At 45.1% G+C, this 22,932-nt stretch overlaps 1 protein-coding gene across 1 annotated transcript in view; it reads right to left on the bottom strand.

Moving 5' to 3' along the window:
- The window catches only part of neurl1aa (neuralized E3 ubiquitin protein ligase 1Aa), a 60,432-nt gene that overhangs the window by 12,654 nt on the left and 24,846 nt on the right, over positions 1 to 22,932 (bottom strand). Inside the window, exons 2-4 of the mRNA XM_071921107.2 lie at positions 16,045 to 16,295; positions 14,631 to 14,952; positions 1,307 to 2,035 (exon numbers count right to left, since the gene is read on the bottom strand). Coding sequence (XP_071777208.1) covers positions 1,307 to 2,035; positions 14,631 to 14,952; positions 16,045 to 16,295 — 1,302 coding nt within the window. The remainder of the gene's footprint in view (positions 1 to 1,306; positions 2,036 to 14,630; positions 14,953 to 16,044; positions 16,296 to 22,932) is intronic.

Below are 22,932 nucleotides of genomic sequence, written 5' to 3' on the forward strand. Positions count from 1 at the left end.
GCCGTCACTGACATAAAAGCCGGTTATATTTATAGACTGCTCGTCCTGCACAGACAAACAATTATGACACTTTGGAAGGGCCAGTTCTGTTTTGGAGCTGCTGCCTTCGACTCTTAATTGGTCTGTTCAGAGAAGACAGCCTCCACCGCTGCACGTGCCAATCTGCATTATACGGCTGACGGACCCTTTTCTGCCTGTCGAACCTCTGCCGTACCTCGCTGAATATGTAATTCGCAAATAATGACTTGTAGTTGAAAAATGATCGAGGATGAGTGCAGCGTTACTGTTTTCTTGTGTGTGTGTGTGTCTGTTTTGGGGGGGGGGGGGGGGGGTTGTAGTTTAAAGATTCCACCAACTTTCTTTGGCAGATCTCTGAGCTGAGCTTGGAATAAATGCTATTCTGAATGAGATTCGTAATGATACCCTGTTGCATCCTGTCTTCTTCTTTTCATGCTCCCTGTGTAGAGATGCCGAGTGCATCCCCCCCCCCCCCTCCCCAGCAGACTGCACCTCGTGAGAGGGCAATATGCTTGGCAGGGCAAAATGAAGTGCTGGGCCAATCCTGCCACACACCTTTCACGCTTCCCTGTCATTATCAGCGTTTAGAAAGGGTAAACAAACCTCAGGTGGCTTGGCACACCGCTGGCAGCCAAAGTGTCCGCCCCGCTGAGACATCATGTTGTTCCCGCTGTGCGCAGGTCACAGCCCTCCCTCCCGCGGCCTCCCTCTACCTCCACTCGCTCGCTTCCTGTTTTGCAGCTTCCCAGGTCGTGAGAGAGCATCTACTTTTCTCGCTGATCCTTTGAGTGTATATAGGTGCTTCCTGGGCTTCCTGCCTCAAGACATCTGCGGTAAGCGCCGTGCCAAACAAAGTAACAAAGTGCTGTCCATAAGTCTCGACTCCTGTACATACCTATGGTTTCTGGTCACAACCCTAGCCTTAATTTCCATTGGGCGAGAGGCAGTTTGTCTTAATTGCCATACTGTTGATACTGTGAGTGTCAGTCAGAATACTCAACACTTAACACAAATAGATTTCAACCCCAGGGAGTAAGTGAATTAAGCATGGAGCTGAGAGCTTTCACCAACAGTCGAGCCTGCCAAATGAAGATCAATATCCTAATCTGTAAGTTCCTGACCCGGGATTGATCACTGGGCTAAAAGGATGGTTATTTCCACCATCGATAAAATTTCCAGTGGGATTAATTCACACAGTAAAGCATGTGAAAAAGCACAAGGGGCGCTTACGACACTACTTAGGACACTCATGTACTAACTAATGTAGATGTATGTTGTGCTCACTTACCCAGAATCCTCAGCTGAGTGACGGCCCCATGCAGACCGAAGAACATCCAGAGCGGGCGGGAGTTGTCCACGCACACCTGCATGCCCACATTGGTGCCGTTGTGGCTGAGGATGACCTCCCCTTCCTGGTTGACCAAGAAGCCCAGGATGTCGCTGCTCTGGAGGGGCGTTGGCACCCGACACACCGCCCAGAACTCCTTCCTGTCCACCAGCGCCTCGGGGTTGTAGGGCAGGTCGCTGGGTCGCAGCACCGCCGGGTCACAGGACGTCACGCCGTAGGACAGCGAGCCAGTGCGCGCCGGGCTGGACTTGGTGACTTTGATGAACACGGTCTCTCCGGTGCGCAGGGGCCGGTCGGTGAAGACCAGGGTGCGCTCCTCGCGTGCGTGTTCGGAGCGCGCCACCGTCTGCTCGTCCAGGGTCTTAATGTGGGCGCCGCGCAGCTGGTGGAAGTGGAGGTCGCTCTCCAGGGCAGAGGGCAGCAGGGAGGACTGCTGCGAGTTGAGGGAGTTCTGGGGGATGGGGCAGGTGGAGGAGGACGAGGCCGAGGCCAGGTGGAGGGTGTGGCGGTGGGCGTGGCTGTGGGCGGGGCCTCCATCCTCCTGCTGCAGGTTGAGGTCACACAAGCTGACGGACAGGCGGGAGTCGTCCGCTTCGCGACGCAGAGAGGAGGAGCGCACTGTGGTGAAGGAGCGCGGACGCAGGCAGTCGGGAGGAACAATCTCACTGTCTGGAAGCAGGGAGGAGAGGGAGGGACAGGGAAGGAATTGGGAGTGAGACAGAGAGGCCAGGGGTTAGTAGGAGTCTTACTGTATTTTGCTTTGAGTAGCAATTTACTGTTGGCCTGTGGCAATACAGTTTGCAGCGTGCTGAATCACAATTGTGATTCAACACTGATGGAGTTCCAAGAATGGCTGAATCTGCAAGCTAGTCTGACAACAAGACATGGATAAAACATGTCACTTCGGTTTTACAAGTTGTATGTAATGTAGGGTACTTCTAATAACTAAACACTGCAGAAAATGAGAGTGTCATGAAGCTTGTTTAAAGATAAAGAAATTAAAGACTGTGGTTGGTTGCTCTAATATCTGTGCAGCGCTGAATCAGCTAATTTCATGTAAGAAGAAACCGCTTTATGGTATCAATTAAGGAGGAACAAATTAGTTTCAAAGAAATTAAATTGAATGTGCATGTGTGTGTATGCATGCGTATGTGTGTGTGTGTGTGTTTGTGTGGGTGTGTGTGTGTGTGTGTGTGCCCAGCCTCTCCCTACAGCCTGCATTCCTTGCACTCCATAGTACAGTATCTCTCTACGGAGGGCCATTTATATCTGCCAATACATGTCTCCCCTCACACTAGCTAATAGCAAGGGTAGTGGTGCTGCGCACACACACACACACACACACACACACACACACACACACACGCACACACACATTACTCCACCTCTGGAAAGCGATAGCCTTTGAGTAGATCAGGCCGCAGGTTGCTTACAGTCTCATCCTACGCCTTGACATGGCAGCTCAAAATAACACCTCTAAATGTGCCCTCCCTCTCCCCCTCCTCCCCCGTCCCGGCCCGCTGGCAGAGGTAAAATTAGCCTGGCGTCCTGAGAGAGACCCCTGCTACTCAGACTGGGGGGTTTACAGACACAGAAACTGCCCATTACTGCTGAGGGGGAGGACTGTCTGGGTTTGTGTATTTGTGTGTGTGTGTGTGTGTGTGTGTGTGTGCACGTGTATGTGTGGATCTATGTGTGACCATGCGAGAGAGAGAGAAGAAAGAGAAAATGACCTCCTCTCCCCCCAGGGAAGAGGTTATGGAGATACTGCGGGACCCCCATCAGTCAAAGCGAGAGGTGAGGGAGAGCGAGCGAGCCAGAGCGGGGTGGGGTGTGTGTGGGGGGGTGGGGGGTGGCGGGCCGGGGGGAGGGAGGATGGAGGATGAAAGACAGCGAGCAGCCGCTAACTGACTGCAGCCATCTCTGGAGAGTCTCTCCAGTCCCGGTCAACTGCGGGCCCCTCCTCTATCTGACCAGGCCCTGAGAGCCTGCTCCACAGGCCGGGGTCCTGACTCCAGATAAACCTCTTAGCCTCAATTACCAGGGCTCTGGGACCGGCTGCCTGCCACCAACTGTACACTGCAACAGTGAAAACAGAGCGGCCAAGCCTCTTACGGTGCCCCCCCACCCCCACAGCTGAAAGGGACCCAAGCCAAAGGGAGATGGATTCATGACAGCCCTACAGAAAGCAGATGTTTTGCTGGCTCAGATATGAATAGTTTGACATTTCTATTTTGTTACTCAAGAGCAAATAGTTTTCGCTGGATTTTGTTGCTGATCTGGGTATAAAGTTGAAGAAATGTTGCAGTGATGTATGGTGAGATTAGTGCTACATCGAGCGGCTTATTAATGTCATTTATGCATGAATCACGATACACAATCAGTAGACATTAATGGTTTGGTGCACACACACAGTCACAATGTGGAGACTGGTTACAGCATGTTGGTTGACCAAGTCAGCCAGATTAGGGCTGTATCTTCTCTCATGCTGCTGCCTAAAGAGATTACAGACAGATTGACAAGCTACTATCACTGGATAAGTCATTCCAGGATCCATGATCCAGCTCCACATCTTAATTAAGACCACATCAATGAATCCAGCCTAAACTAAGAGTAGGAGAGAATACTTCAGTAATCTACAAAGGCAATAGCTGATACCACATATCATGTTGCATGTGTGAAACTGCAGAACTAGCGATGACAGAGATCTCCCAGTGTTTGATCCGGTGAGTGACGTGTCGGATTTTATGCGTCACCACTGAAGTGCCCTCTGATCAGCCCTCTTATGAAGCCGAGACGGCATCGCTGCTCCCTCAAAGTCATGTCAGCTGTCAATTAATGTTAGCCGTTAACCCGCGGAGCACAACGCTTGTGATTAATGTTTAATGGAACTAAGGCCTAGTAATTGTGCTAATTGATCTTTTTGAGAGGCATAAAATGGAGAGGACAGCGCCTTTGGTGCTGCGGACAACTCCCAGAGACTGCTAATCGACCGTTAAACACCTCTACCCACAGAAGTGTGCAGCAGTACACCGTCAGTCCCCGAGGCTCGCAGAATAAGATGACGAGCGCACCATCTCTGATTTCATCTACTATTTCCTCCACTATCAATTCCCCCCCATGGACTCTCAGCTCTCTGAATACCCTGGGAAGAATTCAAAGGACAGGCTATGGAAATGAACACAGCCTGACAACTTATGACTGTTAAGCTGTAATTGAACAGCTCAATCTCCCAGGAACTTCATTTCCTGATTTTATGCCATTTCCTCAGACAGAGAGCCATATGCTGAAGGGAACCCTTTAATGAGGTAGAGAAATCTTAATGTGGTTCAAGCCTCAGATTTTGCTCTTGTGGGCTGATGATTAGGGAAGGCCTCTCCGCTGGCCATAGAGCGAAGAGCAGGCATGCTAACCGCTCAACCACAAGCCAATTCTAATGCTGAGCCATCAGCAGCCCACTCAAATCAAATTATTGGGGGGGTTTCAATGACATCATCAAACAGAGCTCTGTGTGTGTGTGCGAAATGTGTGTCTGATTGTGCAGTGAGTGTGTGTGTGTGTGTGTGTGTGTGTGTGTGTGTGGCTTCCAAAGCCTGTCGTTTCTTTGCTGCCCATCGCTCCATCCTAAATTGGATTATGTTGGGATAGACTTTGTTGCAGGACCTCCAGGACACGCAGGAGGAATTGAGCTGAGGAGAGGATGATGACATGTCTCTAGGGATAACGACGGATGGAGAGAGAACAGAGAGGGAGGAGAGGAGAGGCAGAGACAGAGGCCAGGAAGGGAGGGATGGCTGCCTGTGACAATGTTGGATTTATAATGTTGAAAGAGTCGGCGCAGGCTCCCAAAGAGGACCGTAAATCATCTAACTCTCTCTCTGTGTCACTCCGACTTTAACTCCGTCTCAAACACAAATGCGTGTGTGAACACAAACCGACACACACAGTGAGTGAATTGATTCCTCTAAAAAATTTACTCTTTTATCAGTTACTTTCAAAAGCTTCTCAGAGGGTTTACGTCCCTTTTTTTTATCTTCTCTCTCTTCCTCTTCCTTGCTCACTTTTCAAAGAGCAGTCATTTCAAATCCATATTGGGCTTGTGTACCATATATACTTCCTTTCGCTTCTTTTTTTCATCAAAGGCTGTGGAGACCGAAGGCAGGAAAAGCCACACTGCTATACTGTATTTGCTCTTAATGCGTCGTTGTTAGCTTGGAGGACAGAAGGAGGAAGGAAAGGAGGGTATAACATTTATTGTGCATTTGAAAAAGCCTGCTTTTGTGTGTGTGTATGTGTGTGTTGTGTCTGTTGTGTGTGTGTGTGTGTGTTGTGTGTGAGTGCACGCGTTGAGTGTGTATCTGTGTCCGTTTGTGACCTCACCAGCTGCTGCCCGCTAATCGTGGTGCACCTGCGTTTTAAGCAGATACAACCCCTTTGTCCTATTGGTCCCTTTCAAATCCACCACTCACAGATGTGCTCTCCCATTGGCCGAGGCCAAATTTGGCCTTTCTGAAAGGAGCATCAAACAGTGTGTGTTCTCAATCGTCCCTGGTAGGAAGTCACTGTAATGGGGCCATGCATGGAAGATGCAGCTGCAGACGCTGTGAGTGGGAGTGGGGTTGGGGATGGGGGGGGGGGGGGGGGGGGGGGGGGGGGGGGATTAAAGACCACAAGTCTTCATGCAAATTCAATTGCTTTTGATTTAATTTCAAACCAAATGTAGCACCTGTTGGGTCGAACCATTAATTCATTCATGCAAGGGGGGGTGTGGGAGTTATGGGTCAGCTCTGTATTAAGCTCTTTCATTGGGCTTCTTTTTTTTTTTTTTTTTTATTGGAACCCATTTTTCAGCTCCTCCTTTGAGTGTTTTTTGATTAGAATAATTAAGCACCTGTTGGGCTAATCCAACGCTAATACACGGACAGGGGTGGCGGATGATGGAGGGAAAATGGCGGTGTTCCTGCTTTGGCCTGCGCAGCACTTTGGCTCGTGCTGTAAATGTTTCTGATTAGGGAATAGCCGCGAAGCAGGTTAGCTAATGCTGTGCATGGGGAGGTGGATAGAAGGAGAGGCTGGCTTAGTGGCTTTGCTAGCTTGAGCAGACGGAACGTGCCAGGGGTTTGAGCCAGGGTTGGAGGGGGAGGAGGGATTTACAGCTGAGTCTTTTGCTCTCTCTCTCTCTCTCTCTCTCTCTCTCTCCCTCTCACACACACACACACACATAAACACACATACATGGACACACACAATCTATCTCACAGGGCTTATCTTTATCCATAGTCTCTGGAGGGGCTCATCCGATGTCAGCAAATGGAAAGAGAGAACTGAGACTAGGACGAGCAAATGGAAACAGAGATCTGAGAGAGATCTGAGACTGGGAGGAGGAGAGGAGAAGAAAGGAAAGGAGAGGAGAGGAGAAGAGGAGGTAAGGAGGAAGAGAGGTAGAGGCGACTAGAATTTAGGACAAGACGGGAGAAAGAAGAAGGGAGAAGACTGGAAACAGAATGAGAGGAGAGGAGAGGATGATGAGAGGAGTAGAAAGTAGAGGAGAATAGCAGGAGAGGAGAAGGAAAGGATATGAGAAGAGGAAAGGATATGACAGCAGAAGAGAGGAGAGGAGACAAGAGCACATAGGAGGAGACAAAGGCAAGAGAGTAGAGGAGAGTGTCTTCAGATGTACGGAGAACCGTACAGCTGGGATAGGCCAGGAGGGGAGAGAGCAGAGAGCGCCGGTGATAGAGACGGATCCCGAAGGAGACTTTGTGAGGAACAGATGAAGGAGCATGGAGTAAGACAGCACAGGGTGTGTGTGAGAGAGAGAGAGAGAGAGAGAAAGAGAGAGAGAGAGAGAGAGAGAGAGAGAGAGAGAGAGTACAGTTCAGTGACCAACCTAGGGATTAAGAAATGTGGACCGACTGGCCAAGCGAGTGAGAGACTGAGAGATAAAACAACTGAGAGAGCGAGACAGAGAGAGAGAGAGAGAGAGAGGGGAGGCAGAAGGGTCTTTGTGCGGGATGTTTGGGATGTTCTTTATTCCCTGGCGCTGGCCCAATCCCCAGTCCCTGATCGGGTTGGGCAGCTTTGAACCCCGGGCTTTTGGAAAGAGCAGCAGGCTCCCAGGGCGACACATGGCCAAAACAAAGAGCCAGGCAAAATGCCCGGTAAGTCACAAAAGCCCTGTCCCTTAGGTCATCGGCAGAATTCAGCATGTGCCGCCCCTTCTCCGCCAATCAGCGCGCCCGGACCCAAGCGTTAATAACCTCCATCATAAGGTTCTTACATTAAAGCCCCTGTGTTTTATTCCTGTGCTCGAGCGTGGAGGAAGGCTGATATTAGGCTAATCATTTATTATTGGGAGAAGAATGCCACTCTCACCACATGCACACACACACACACACACACACACACACACAGCCAACCCCTGACTTGGCTTTGATTGATATTAATACAAAAGTGGGTTCGCTTTTGAAATAGCAGTGGTTCAATCCAGTGTTCAATCACAGCACATGATTAACACAGCTGCCTAATTTCAGAATGGTATTTCTGATCAGGCACGCTGATGGTCATCCCCTTCCTTGAACTGTGTCATAAACAAACAATCCTGAGCAGATTCACAAACCCCGTGACTGTCGTTGCCATTCTCTGTCTCAGTCTAAAAGTGTATTGGCCGGCTGGTACGGTAAATATGGTGTTGATTCCTCTGGCGCTGCTTCAGTTCCATGGCTGGATATTTTAGTGGCTTGGAACTATGGGTAAAATGTCCTCTCCAGAGCACAGGAAAGACACACAGCGAGGAAAAACAACATCAGGAAACTCTACATCAATTTTGGCGAGGCACCTCTGATTTACCTCCACTAAAAGTTATTTATTTTCTCACTACTGATAAAGTTCAAAATGGAATCATTTCAGTAATGTCTTGTATTTTTTCTCTTTGAACAGGAAATGAGCATACTGAAATATTCAGCCAAGGTAATCTAAAACTGATTCTGAATGCCAAATCATACAAAATCGGTTTATTCTTCTTCTTCCTTTTGAGCACTGTGACCAAACAACCGTTGGTAAATTTATGATGGACATTTCTGCCAAGAAACACAGAGTTGCTAAATCCACTTTGCTTGGTGTCTGGAGGCTTTTACAACACAAAAACCACTACATTTCCTGACTGAGTGCAAAAAATGTCAGATTTACGCCATTTTTCTGCTTTATGTATTATTGTTGGAGGATCTGTTTGAAGCATCAGGACTCGTAAGTGCTGCTATTAAATGGGAAGCGCAGTCCAGCCAAGTCAAACTCCGATGCGAGTCAAACGTTCGCAATAATCAAATCGTTTTACCAAAAGTAGTTGGTTTCTCCCTTGGAGTATGGGAATCTTAGTCTTTCTCTCTGGGCTGGATAACGTAACAAACACTCCTAATACACTTGTATCGTTCCAGATGACTTCATGTTACTGGAGTCCTAAGACTGGAGCCAGAGCATAGTATGGAGAGAGCCAAAACACAGTGAGCGGCCAAAAGTGCAAAACCACTATTTCAGAAGTTCTGAGTCAATTTTTAAATTCAATCTTCTTTATACCATACCCCCAGAAAAATGAATAACTGCCATCGTTTTTATTTATTCAAGAGACTATGAGGAGAATCCAGTAGCATTTCAAATGTTGATTTCTCCGAACACTCCTTGGACATTCATAATCAGGCTCGGGCATAAATTTAGTCTGATCTCGTCCCTTGGTAAGCTTTGCTCGTTGTCGATAGATATGCAATTAGTTTCTCATGGTAATTAGTCTCTGTGTAGCCGTGGGCCAAAGAAAACATTCCCATTTGGCATGGGGAGGGGAATGCAAACAGCGAATTATCACTGATGAAGGTTGTGCTAATCCACTTCTCTTTATTCTCTCTTACACTCTTCTCTTCTCTCACCCCTCTTTTATCTTACTTTGCACCAACAGGCTGAGGCCTACACCATATGCACATGTAAGCCAACACCAGACCAACTGGTTTGATCCAGATTTCATATGTCATTAATACGTTGCGTTAATACGATAATGCTTTACAGCTGGTTCTGATTGAGTTGCTAGTCACACATAATGACCAAATCTCAGTGTTTGAAAAGGGAATGTTGTAGCCTCGTTTGCTGCAACAAATCCCATGTTTGTTACGTTTGAGTTGATTTGAAAAAGTCCCTACCTGACCATTGTACTGAGTATTGTTAGATGCAAAGAGACTTAAATTTTCACAGCGTCAGGCTTCAGCAAATTCAGTACTAAATGCTACCAGACAAGGCCTGTATTGTATTTTGACAACTTGAGAATGAGGGATCATGGCATATCAGCCATATCCTACACCCAGCAAATCACAAGTGAAAGGGAACCTCTGAGCCCGCCAGAAGTGTACAAGCCACTCTTCAACCTGCCTTTGACCAAACCAGCTGGGAAAGCTACATGATAGCACATATGATTTTCTATCAGAACTGGCATGCCTTGCCTTAGTAGCTCTGTCAACCTTGACTTGCTGTAAAAGGTTCAAATGGACAACCCTGCATTGCAGGCTGACACCCTGTCAGAGATAAGCTAGCTTTTCTGACATGTTTTGTGAGAGACGTAAACAAAGAGCCAGGCTTGCCGCACCTTCATCCATCAAGCTTTCACACATTGTTTCACTCTCATTGAAGCACTTTGGTTTCAGGATTAGTTTTTCTTTCGCGTACCCCACATCTGTCATCTCTACACATAAGCGCATTCCGCAATCACTGGTGATTTGTCCTGCAAAATAAACGACGCACGGTGCCATAATGGAAGAGGCGATTGTGGTATCATATATACACAAGATGCATTATAGGAAGCGGGGCATTTAGAGCACAAAAGAGTATTGAGCTTTCAGTGTCAGACTACACTTGTAAGCAAGAGTCTACATTACATTTTCTGCTTGATTTGATAAAAACAGCCATGCCTGGTTTCGAAATCGCTGCAATAGAACGATTTTCTTTCATTACCCAGGCTGCTCTGCCAATCATTGTGAGTGACAGCAAATGCTCTTGCTTCCTGATGTTGCAATCGGGTCTCATCCTGCGGTCAAGAGCCACCGTGTAACTCAATCCATCACCTGAGGACTCACTGCAGAGCCGGTGGCGTCAGCAGCTCCTAAGTATTTTCCACCTCATTCATGTGTTTTTCCTGATGGTCTGCGGAGAATGCTTTTCTTCCACGACACTACGTTTTAAATGAACTAAATTAACTGCTTTGATCCTTTGAGGTGACAGCTAGATCGCCCCCAACTTCCTCTATGAGTCAGCCCGATAGAGAGGTGTTAGGAGCCTCCAGGCTTTACAGTCAGACTTCATTCTCTTGTCCCTCAGGGAATGAAGTCCCACAGTGGGCCCCTCTTGATTAAAGCTCCACTGTGACTCACTCATACAGTCTGAGTCCTGCTGGCTTCACAACAGCTGGAATTACTCAGTTACTCAGCCTCCCTCCCTATTTCAACTGCAGTCCTGCTGTGCGTGCGTGTGTGCTTGCGTGTGTGTGTGTGTGTATCCGTATGTGTGTGTGTGTGTGTGTGTGTGTACATATAAGAGTGACAGCTGACCTTAGGAACCAGGACATGGGTATATATTAAACAACCTTTCTGGCCTGTTGGATTTCAAGCCCATGGGGACAGCTTCAGTCTGCCCTAAAGATTATTCTGCCAAACCTCAGCAATATTGTATTTGCCCAGTTCAAGGCCAGGTGCAGTCAATCACCTACTACCTAGGGGGCCTAAGCAGAGATGTCACCATATCTGGTACCTTTTCTCTGTAGTAGAACCATAAAAATGTGGATATCTCATGGCTATATATATTGCAAAGGAGGCAAGTTTTATCATGCCCAAAAGCAGAAAGCAGTTAGGAATGGAAAGCAAATCATTGCCAATGCTGTTAGATACACTGTGTGTGTGTGTGTGTGTGTGTGTGTGTGTGTTTATATACTCATGCATGTATGCAAGTGCACATGCCAACAATGATGTGTGTGCACGCTAGATTCTACTGTGTGAGTATGTGTGCATGCATGTGTCTCTGCATGTGTGCTTGTCTCTTGTCTGGTATGAGATTTATACCAAGAGTTATGTGTCCCATAATTCTTTATGTCGCAGTTTCATTAGTGAGTGGAGGGTGGAGGGTGGGAGGGGAAGATCTTAAAATGCTATCATCATGCTAGCGGAGGTGTGAAAGCACTAAATCAGCCCCGCCCCCCTGATATTCTCTGCAGTACGTATGCCTGTGGTGTTTCCTGCAGGTTGTCACGTGACACAGCCCCTTCACGTCTTTTTCAATCAGCGTTCAAAGTATCACCGGGGGCAACTAGGGGCATCCTTGAGATGTATCCAGATGATAAATCTCAAGAAACAATGGCACATGCAGGCCTTGACTGAGCATGTGCGAAAAAACAGGGTGAAAAGAGAAGGTCTTGCCAGGTCTGTCTGGCGCTCCCTCTCACATTTATATTGCTTACAACCTTTGTTTTACAGAGAAACTGTAATGTGCTGTGAAGTGCACACACTTAACAACAGTAACTTCCAAGGCTAAAATCATGCAGTGTTTTGTTGCCTTCTGGTGCTTGTTGTAACTTCAGCCAAGTCATTATTTATTCCTGCTTCCAGTAGTTCAGTTTTTTTGCTTTTTCTGTGTGGGTTATAAGTTCATTCATTCAATAATTCAAATTAATAACCTCCTGTGACTTCCAGAAACAGATTTGTGACTAGACCTGCCTTCCGCTTGCCTAACCCTTAGTCATGACAAAGCAAAATAGGACCACAGACTATAAGTACAGGGGGGAAAGTGTTCATGACAAAAACAAAAAACATCCTGATATATGTACACAAGAGCCATTCATTTAAATAAAATGTGTAACATAATGAAGAGCCCCCAGGGGACTCATATAAGGTGATTTCACAAGACAGCTGGAATGGTTGATTTGAATAGGGACTGAAAGCTGCTTTTCGAGGCAGTGTGTGTAAGCGAGCGTGCTTGCTTACATGCATGCATGTGTGTGTAGCCTTATCCCCGTTGAATGGACAGACGTCCCATGCTAATTTACATTATGATAGGCCTATATACATGGAAGCTATACAGAAAAAGCCTTCAGATGTAAAATGTCTTAGAGCTAGAATTTAATTCAAACTTTATGTCGCAAGGATTAGCGTATTTCCATAGAGGCACAATGAAAAATCAAACTTACTGCTGAAAAAGGCTGAAATGAAGAGAATGTGAACTTTTATTGATCCCAGAGGGGAAATTTGGTCATTACAGCTACGAAGAATAGAGGTCTAGGTTGGAGAAAAAAAGGGAGAGTTGAAGAAAGAAGGTAATAAAGGATCTAAATTAAAGTAAAATAAAATGAAAGATAGTGGAGATAATGTCTCTATGCTGCCAACAAAGCCTTTCTCCACAATGGCTTAAACAAAATTCGCACCAGGATGGCTATTCACATACTGAAAGATTTACACGTTTATAGATGTCTGTAGTTTATCGATTTGCAAATTGCAAGATGACACCAATAATTCAGCTAAAATAAAAAGGAATAAAGAAAATGCTGCGCTTTTTCCAGCTTCTCTTGCGGATCTATTGTCTCCCAAGCTACGGCTGTAATTGAAAGACTGAGGCTGAAAAAAAAAAAACAGCAGCTCCTCAAATGCCAGATAAAATAAGGAGTGAAAGTGAGGAAAAGGCCTCAGATGTGAAAGCCCAAGGGCTTATCCGAGGACGAGGGAAAGGTTCACGGAGCGTTACAGATAGAAACGCGATGCATAGAACTGACACAATTGCCCATTCAGCATCACAAAGGCCCGTGTCTAGTCTAGATGATGTATTTCTATCTTAACCTTCGGTAGCGTTCCGCCCCTCTGAACAGGCCCCCGTTTGTGAGGGCAGATGTCAGTCAGCAGGCCCCCCGAGGAACGGGAGTCCCTGCTCTGTAGGCCGCCCCGCATACGGCCTGACTGTAAAAGACACTGGAACTGACTTAAACAGCGCTGAGGAGAACTCCCGGGTTTTGATTGAAACGGCGCTTGGAGCAGCGTGCACCTTACAAAGGGGTCAGACATCTTCCAGAAAGATGTATAACAGAGCCTTCAATCAGACCAAAGCTTGGGGTGGAAGAGTGTATGTTCCGTTACTGGGCCTCTGCTATTGACATTCGAGCCATTTTTTTTTGCATGTCCCCTTTTTGCTAATGAAGCCTTTCTTTTTTTTCTCCACTGCATACAGTAATTTATCAGGGCGGCGTGTGTCGAATGTCCTCTGTGGTTTGACAACAGGACTTCTGGGGTCGAGTTTGTCAATATACGTCCAGTGGCACTTGTCATCAGGGCTCTACGCAAGGGTAAAGCACTAGGAGGGGGGGGACATATAATATGGGTCCCCTCAGACTCGAGACACAAAACATCCCGCCCCCCACCCAGCCGAGAGATACCAGTGTCAATCAACACCGTGCACAATTAGGATCGAATGTGCTATCTAGGACATGTGACCCCAGGGCTATTTTTACAAGAGGAGCGGGGATGACAGCACTGGATCTCTAGGGAAAAGAAGTATGTGTATACATTCCCTCCTAGGTCACATCAAAGCCCGGGCCATACTATCCTATGCTATGCCTTTGTGGTATGTATGCGAAGCTATGTAGCATGCCTTGATAATGCACAGCGGTGTGGCTTTTTTTCCACTACTGCCTTCATCTCATTGTTAGCCGCGTAAACATGGGGGCCAAATATTGGTCAGATATAGATAGCATTTGTTCATTGCTATTCCATTGCTTCACTGAGGGCTTTACTGTACACAGAGATAGGGAGGGCAACCTCCATAAAGGACCTGTTTACAGTAAACACAAGGACCTTCAAAATTAACTTGCTCTGTCACATACAGAAACATGGAAAGTGAAAGCACCAAAATGTGAATTCATCCTAAAACACCAAAACATCTTATGACTTTCAAAAATAATTCCATTGAAGAAATAGGTAGAAGAAATAAGAAGATTGGTGGCACAGCAAAAATACATTAGCTTCAGAATCCTTGATGCTCTGATAAAAAGTTTATACCAAAATGCATTAGCCTGATGTGGTTGTCACTGGAAATATGGTATAATATATAATAATATATATATATTTTTGGGGGGGTACAGTCACATCTATGTTATTCATGGACTTTTTGGAAGTCAGTTTGTGGTGCTTGTCAGAGCATCCAGCCACCTGCTATACATCCTTCACCAGAACACTTCATGTTACTTCTACCGTCTTACCTAGCAGCTGCACTCCGCGGGTTAGACCGTAAACATCGATGAGGGCCCAGAGGGGTTCAGCGGTGCGAACCCCGCTGAAGAACAGCATGGGACTGGACTCGTTTATGCGGTAGAAGACACGGCCCTTCTTGTCCACCCAAAAGGCGATAACGTTGCCCTCGTTGGCAAACTCCTCAGGCAGGGCCTTGGCCCAGAAGCCGCTCTGGGAGACCAGGTCGGGGCAGGCGTACTTGGGCAGGTTGTCCGGGTTGATCCTGGAAGGGTCTTTGGAGGTAAAGCCCAGGCGCAGCGCCCCGCTCCAGCAGCACTGCTTCTTAGTGATCTGATGAGAACAGAACCAAATGTGGTTTTATTGCCAGTATTATAAAAATACTTAATACTTAATTTCCTTGAGATATTGGGTTAAATGATGCTTATCAACTGTGGCTGACTTTTAATCAAAGACACCTGCCATTCGACAAGAAGCACAGCCATCTGCTCTTTCACCAGCCAAGTTGGTTATGTGATGATAAAACAGGAAAAGAATAAGAATAAGATTTGTAATAGCACAATGTATGGAATGATGCCAGCTTAGGTTCTGTCAGTGCCTCATATGCATCCCAGTTTGTCTTATCTCATCTTGCAGTTTCACAACCCAACAGTCTTTGTGTGTTGAAAGACTGGTGTGTGTATTCTGATGCAAACATGCAGCCTGCCCTGACATTAGCTAAACAAACAAAGTACTACACACATAACCTGATGTGAGGCTTAAAAGTACTTTACAGTCTCACTGTTGCAATTGCTATGTCAGCACCGCTGTCTTAACCAGCAGAGCTACATAGTTACTGTCTCTGCATCTGTAATGAGCAGTTTTTGTATACAGTGACTGGTACTGTAGCATGCTGACACTAACAGACAGAAACCTGTTAGCTACTTACTTAACTTAGCTACTACAATGGAAGAGAGGAAGTGAAACCAATGCAGACATGTAGAGGGATTTACCTGTTCAGTCTAATTAGGCGGTGAGGAGAGCTTTGCATGTGTGTGTGTGTGTGTGTGTGTGTGTGTGTGTGTGCGTGTGTCCGAGCCTGCATAAGGTTGAGTCTTTGTTTAACCTTTTGCCCTTTTGCCACTGTATTGCTTATGTTTATCTTTAGTCTTTACAAAAAAAAAAAACACACACAAAAAAAACATACATACATTAGCCCTAATATATATTTCCCTTAAAATAAGTGAAAAAATATGCAGATAAGTTATGCTTTCTTGAATCAAGTGACATCATCTTGATACTAGTGGTGTAATCTGACCTATTTCAAGATACTTTGAAAATATATTATTGTCAGAATATATCAGAAGTGAAATTAGATTGCAAATGAGTGACATCATTTTACCACCTACAAGATAAACTCACTTATTAAGATACACATACAATTACCTTGAGGCGGACTTGCTCATACAGCGCTATGGGCCTGTTGCTGAAGGTGATGGCGTTGCAGAAGCTGGCCTGTCTCTTGACGGTCTTCTGGGCCAGGTCCATGACGATTTGGGAACCCTTGGCGTTGGGATGGAAGAGCAGTGGGCTGATGGCAAGAGGCCCACCAACACCACCACACTGGATGGGCAGGCAGCGCTTGGGTTTGTGGTGACATCGGTGGGAGGTGGATGGGAATGGGCCACCAAGGGAGTCTGAGGCAGAGAGAGAGAGAAGAGAGGAACAGAGCAGAGAGAGAGGTGAGTTAAGTTCCACTGTGAAAAAATGACATAATTTGGAACGGGAGGTTAGTCTATACAGTCACTGCAATCAGTGACTGGTGTTTTGGTTACAATATTTGGTCAAAAGCTTTGTATCACAGCAAAAAATCAAAATAACATCAGATATTACAGCATGATCTAATGTCTAATCTAAGATTTCTGTGTTCTCTAAATAAACTCCTATTTGGGCCTTTGTTGAACATCTGTAACCACTGGAGTAATGAGCCAATCAGCAATAATCATATTGGGCCCTGCAGGGGGAAAAGCAACTCTCCATGCAGGTCAATTACGTTTTGCAGCCACATCCAAGAAAGAAATGCTGCTTTTCAGTTATTCTCATGCTGCACTGTTCCTGGCCACAGAATCAAACTCATTTTGGAAATCAAGTGATCTGATTAGATGATCTGTGCCCGCTGTAATCCGTTCTGTGGGGCGTCTGTGGGGAGAAATCCTTGGCAGAAGCCATGGGCTGACTGACTGACTGTATCTGTTGGGATGTGAGCATTATGCAAACAGTTGTTCCACATACATACTAATCCATTTTTTGGTTGATTTTTAACTTAAATGAATACATTATGCCTGAATGAAAAGTTTGTAAAGGTCATTCGCATTCATAACTAATAATATAATCCGCTTATTTGGTTAACTTTGAACATAATACATGCATCAGAAGTCGCTAACGAGTGTGCATATCACATATCACACTCAATCGCATGATTCATCCCAAACCCCAATGTGCTCTGTGGCTGTTTGCACAGGAAGGCTTTGGTGCGGTCCTGACTTGGTAATTAGACACATGGAGAGTAAATGTGTTTAACTGGAAACTGGGAGCAGGTGGCTGAGGGAATCTGTCCCTGGACGACCGGCACTAGAGCAGCCATACTGGAAACAGCCCTGCTCTCACCCAGTCCACCGAGCGGAACGCTTCATTACCATTTGCCTTATTTTCCAACACTAGTAACTAACAGACTAAAAGGGATACTTTAATATTCTGAAGCGGAGCCTAGTTGCAGACTTTGGCTTCAATAAGGAACGCTAACAATGCTAATGGGCTATTCAAAGGAAAGTTCCACCCCATGATAATAAAAGCAGTGCGCTCTGTGCCACAGAGTGATGGAAGAGAACAGTCCGGAGCGGTTCCACCATAAAATCTTCTTCCAAGTGGAAAGTGATGTGCTCGTGCGGGAGGTGCAGAATCGCCACAAGTGAATATACATGACCTTAAATGAGCCACTGAGGGGAGATGATGTTAAAGTAGCTTGGGAGGAGATCACACATTTGGTTAACGTGTTGCTCTGGTCCTAGGAGAACCGTTGCCCAATGTAGGAAACGGTTCAATGATATTAGGCAAAGATCCAAACAGAAGTTGGAGACAAACCGCCTGGATGGTTTGGCTACAGGAGGTGGGGGCTGGGGGCCGGGGCTGGGGGGGGGATCCACCAGCCATTCCCTGACATCTATAGAGGATGCGGCTGCCGCCACAATCCCAACTCGGTGCGTCATGGTGCATACTGACAGTTCTATGTTGAATGACAATCATTCACACCACATCCACATGTGTACATAGTGTAGATAGATTGAAAAATGTTGTAACTTATTTTTTCCTGCTTGAGGGAATTATATCAACATGGCCAACATATCATCCACACAGAGGGTTGGTAAAATGTCACTTCGCTGGCACAAAGCCCCGAAATCCGCTATCACAAAAATAGAGCCCCACATGTCTTGCGGCTGCATTGCATTATGGACTATTGAGGTTATTGTCAGTGAAGAAATTGGTATCTCTTCTTCTTCTATGATGGATTTCTCCCTGTATGATTGTTGAATGTCAGTGCAAAATAGTGAGTCTAGATAGAAGCCCTTTCTCTTCAATTCTGAGGGGCTGACACCAAAACCTGACATTTATTGTTGATGTATCAGATAGTTGAAATTTCTTCTCCTATGAAACTCCATTGTAGGTATGCTAGAAATATATGATGTGGCGTCATCTACGTTTGGCCACTTATCCTTGGAATAAGAAAAATACACCACCAAACAACAAAATGAATATCTGTGTTTTTTAAGTGTTTTAGAGTGGATTTTTCCTTTAAGGGAAACTGCAGGAAAAATGTTGAAATTTCACTCCACCTAATGATAGGTGTCTGCTGACAAAATTAAGTGACTATAATTGAAAATGTCAAGGTATCCGTATAATATGCAATCTATGGTCCTTATTTTGACTCACTCTCTACCCAGACCTTGAGCGCTGTGGCAGTCGCAGAGGATTGTCTGATCTTAACAGATCTTCAACTCATTCCTTTAACAAACAGAGAAAGCTAACAGTAGCAGCAGCAGATGTCCTGTGGAGCCCTGATAAGACCATACAGTGAATCCCAGAAATTAGCATGCTTTGTGTTCTCTCTCTCTTTCTCTCTCTTCTGTGTTTATCTAGTAATGACCCTTCCAGTTTTTCACCCTGTAACCGTGTCCACCATCCAATCTGGCCCCATCCTAAGAGCATCTTTGTGGCCCTTTGTCTTAGACAGAGCCACAGGAGAGCAGTCGTTGAATGTGGCGCACATGGTCCAAGGCAGATTGAGCTGAATTCATTACCGAGCTCTAAAGAGGCGCAGCTGCTGCGGAGGGAAACGGAGCCTAAGTGTGAATTCACGTTCCTTAGCAACCCCCCGTATCAAAAGGTCTTGATCAGCACACTCTTTCAGGATACAGCTATCAGCTAGGATACAACAGATGCTGTTTGTTTTCCAGGACACAACAAAATGATATTTATAGTCTCAGATTTTAGCCGTTTGCAACTTGGCGCTTGTGTCTGCTTATCTGGGAGTCCATTCGAACATTGGGGAATAGCTGTTTACAGAGCAAAACTGAATGCTTACTGAAAATTCTTGTGCGACATTGTCCTACATTTTTTCAATATCCTATTTAAACAAGTAAGTTGACCTTAATCACTCAGCATCTTGGGGTAGCACTTGCAGGCCAAGGGAGGGATATAATAATTTATACATTAACAATTTGGACGTCGCTTGTACTATTATAAAGTTGACTACTGAGCAGCTCTGCTGGATCAGTGCCTTGCTGAAGGGCTTCAAGACAGTCCTGATCTGGTGAAGTGAAAGTGTTCGGCCCTACCTGCTGCCCAAATAAAAAGGTATGGAAGGGGAAGAGTGTTGCTTTCTGTGTGTAGTCCCATTCCACTTCAATACCCTCTTTCTGCCCCTCCAGAGACAATTTTAAGCATTTAATCTGGCTCACATTTGTCATCTACTTCCAAAGTTAAATGACCTAAATTATACCCTTACAAACATCCCCACAACACACACACACACACACACATAGTTATACACATGCTCAATCTTGTAAATTATGTCTGTGTGGGGAGTAGGTTATGTTGAGCAATGACGATAAAACTGCAAGTGTTATCACCAATACAGACTGATACAGACTTCCACAGGCCCAATTTAGAGCTCTTCTGTTGGTTAAAAATGAGAACAAACTCTAAAAAAAAAACCAAGTTGAATGGACATACTCAAACTGTTTTAAGTGTTTTGTTAATGTTCTGTGTGCACATGTGTAACAGCTTACTGGAACCACAGCATTTAATAGATGATTCTTGAATGTAATCTGAGGTTGTGGGCCAGGCAATGATTAATTGCCTTTCATCAAATAGGAAGTTCTGCCTTATCACAAAAAAACCCTAAAATGTATTTGTTGGACTGATATATTCTGCTTAGCGTGATGCACTTACACAATAAGCGGCCAACTCTAAATGTAAAGTCCAATCCAGAATTAGAATTAAGTGACGCCTGTACCAAGATCAGCCTACTGGCTTTGTTGAGGTCTATATTTATTTCATTGTTTTGACCATTATTTTCCACTCTGAAGTTCCTTGGCGGAGCTCTTAATACAAAGGACTTTGACAGCAATATATGAGTTTTAAATTAGTTTTAAGGTTTGTTTGTATTTGTATTGTTATATTGTAGCAAAGCTGCCCTGCATTTTGAATTGTGGGAAGACTATTTTTCCACAAGTCCTACTGTATAACAATTGGCATGTACTGTATATGTATATACGTTTAAACCCCAGATTGTAGTTTTAAGTTGACAGGCAGAACAAAGGAAGCAAACTCAAGCCTAAGGGCTGTTCTCTGGTCATCAATTATCTCAGCAGCACAAGTCCCACAGTATGTTGATCTGCATCGAGTCCGAGATGTGACCCCTTGATATAAAAGTTAACCAATCAGCCTGACAGCTACCTCCTGTAAAGTCATGTTTGTGTGTGTGTGTGTGTGTGTGTGTGTGCGTGCGTGCATGCTTGCAAACGTGTGTGTGCATGTAGACTCTTATGTGTTATCTATGCAAAAGCAGTTTTAACAGCCATGCAGGAGCCATTTTGCCAAAGGTCAAGGATGTCTTATTATGGGCAAACAGGGTGAAAAGCTTGTCCTCCTCTGGCCTGAAGTGTGGAGGTCTTTATTCCACTAATGACAGCACAGACACGACAACTCCAATCTCTCCCCACAATACCCAGGCCTGTGTGTGACTAATACCTGTCATACCCCAATGAACATCTTTGTGGAGCAGTAAGCTAATCTCTCGCCATTTCATTTGGCTGAGGACGGTGAACGAAAGGTGAGGTGTGTGTGTGTGTGTGTCTGTGTGTATTTTAGCTAACTGTGTAGTCTTATCTTCACTCACCCACCACCAGCTAAATAGTTTACCATGCAAATAGGATTTCATAGGTTTGAGAAAAATATTCAAATATTTGTTCAAGATGTTAGGCAAATTACTTCCTGGTACCAGGGAACAGCTGTAACAGCTAGTCTCAAAATGAATTGCTCTCATAAGATACAGATATGCAGTATCATATTATATACAACTGGGTCATATAATATTTGCAAATAATCCTTGGCATTTTTAACTGCATGGTGCTCCAGATGGGCGAGGTTTACCGCATTGTGACAGAATACTGAATTGTATACTGAAAGTGTACTGAATTAATTTTGTGTGAATTATGCTTTTCTGTGATGGTCTAAACTTTCCGTTACTCATTGTATTGTTGTAAGTGGCAAACCCCACCCATCTGTCTCCACTAGACTGAAACAAATGACCAAAAAGTGCAAACACTATTGACCCAGATCTCCACCATGAGCCATTATGCCTAATTTGATCACTGTTGCAACATGATGGGTTTGTACTATTCAGTCACAATAGCCTGTGATCAGTGCCTATGACACACAGGTAGGCCAGCCCACATGGCAACCCACCCCCCTTACTTGTTGCTATGTAAAGCCCAGCTTAAAACTCATCCTAGGAGACTTGAGATATCCAGGGAACACACATGTCCACACACACAAATAGCCTGTGTGCTAGCCTCCTTGTAACCTCTCACCTTAAATCTTTAATGCATTTTTTAGCATTGCAATACCAGATGCATGCAGTCTGGAGTAGGGTGTAAAGTTAAAACCAGAAATGCTGTTTACATTTCAAAATTACTTATTACCACTTACAGATGTAGCTGTTGTGAATGTCCCACTATTTACTGCATGATCATAATCTACTGCTGCATGTTGGCCCCATCCCCAAAAGGAACTGTTAAGAAAAAAAATCATGTTTTGCACTCTTTTCATGTTGTGAAATGAGGAATGGTCTGGTAACTAGTTCACTGAAAGACAGTGCAGTTTTGTTTTACAACGCTAATTTAGATCTTCTGTTTAACATTAAAGAAAGAATTGCAGTCATTATGCAGGATAGCTGCAAGATAAATGCTTGAAGTGGGACTTTTACAAAGGTTACTACTGTAAAATTTTCCTATTCCTGCAAAAGTTGCTTATTTGATTTAGCTCTCTGTGGATCTGATGGCAATGCCATTTACAATACAGCCAACAAGCCTGGAGGGCAATGACAAACAACATCTTAATGATGTTTACATAGCAATGTCTGGATGATGTATTCAATCCCACTGACTCATGAGAAAATGGCATTTCAAGCTGATGTAACACCAACTGTGAAATGAATCACGCAATAATACAGAACATTAATCATACACATTATCATTTAGAACTAGATGCTTGAAATGCAGCTTAGGCAAGATGGCTTCTTATACTATAGGCAGTGGCACTGGTCCACAGCTAATGTGTGGTGCCATAGATGTTGGCCAATATAGTTCACAGGGTATTGCATTTCCTGTCCTTACTAATCTGCAAAGTTCCTTGCCTGTGCGTTTATACATATCTGACAGATGCTACACAGATAAGGGTCAAGTGTGTGAAACCCAGTAGGCTCTGTGTGGCTTAAAGATAGGGAGATTACTACTGTGGCGGTGACAGTAACTGTAGCTGTGTGTGCTATTCTACCCGGGGTCCTAGGTACCAAGGACTCTGATTGTAGCCATGCCAACGCATTATGTTTGTGGTAACCAAGGGGCTTCACGTGCTGCTAGGCAACATCATGACAAATCCATTGATTCGATGTTGATAGATTGGCCCATGGCCGTGGCACTGTGTCATGGGGGGTTTCCATAGTAACACAGATCAGAGCAGCATTGGATGATCCCGTAGTTCAAAACGATTCAC

Source organism: Centroberyx gerrardi, chromosome 3 (assembly GCF_048128805.1).
Source record: "Centroberyx gerrardi isolate f3 chromosome 3, fCenGer3.hap1.cur.20231027, whole genome shotgun sequence".
In the NCBI taxonomy this organism is placed as follows: Eukaryota; Metazoa; Chordata; class Actinopteri; order Beryciformes; family Berycidae; genus Centroberyx; species Centroberyx gerrardi.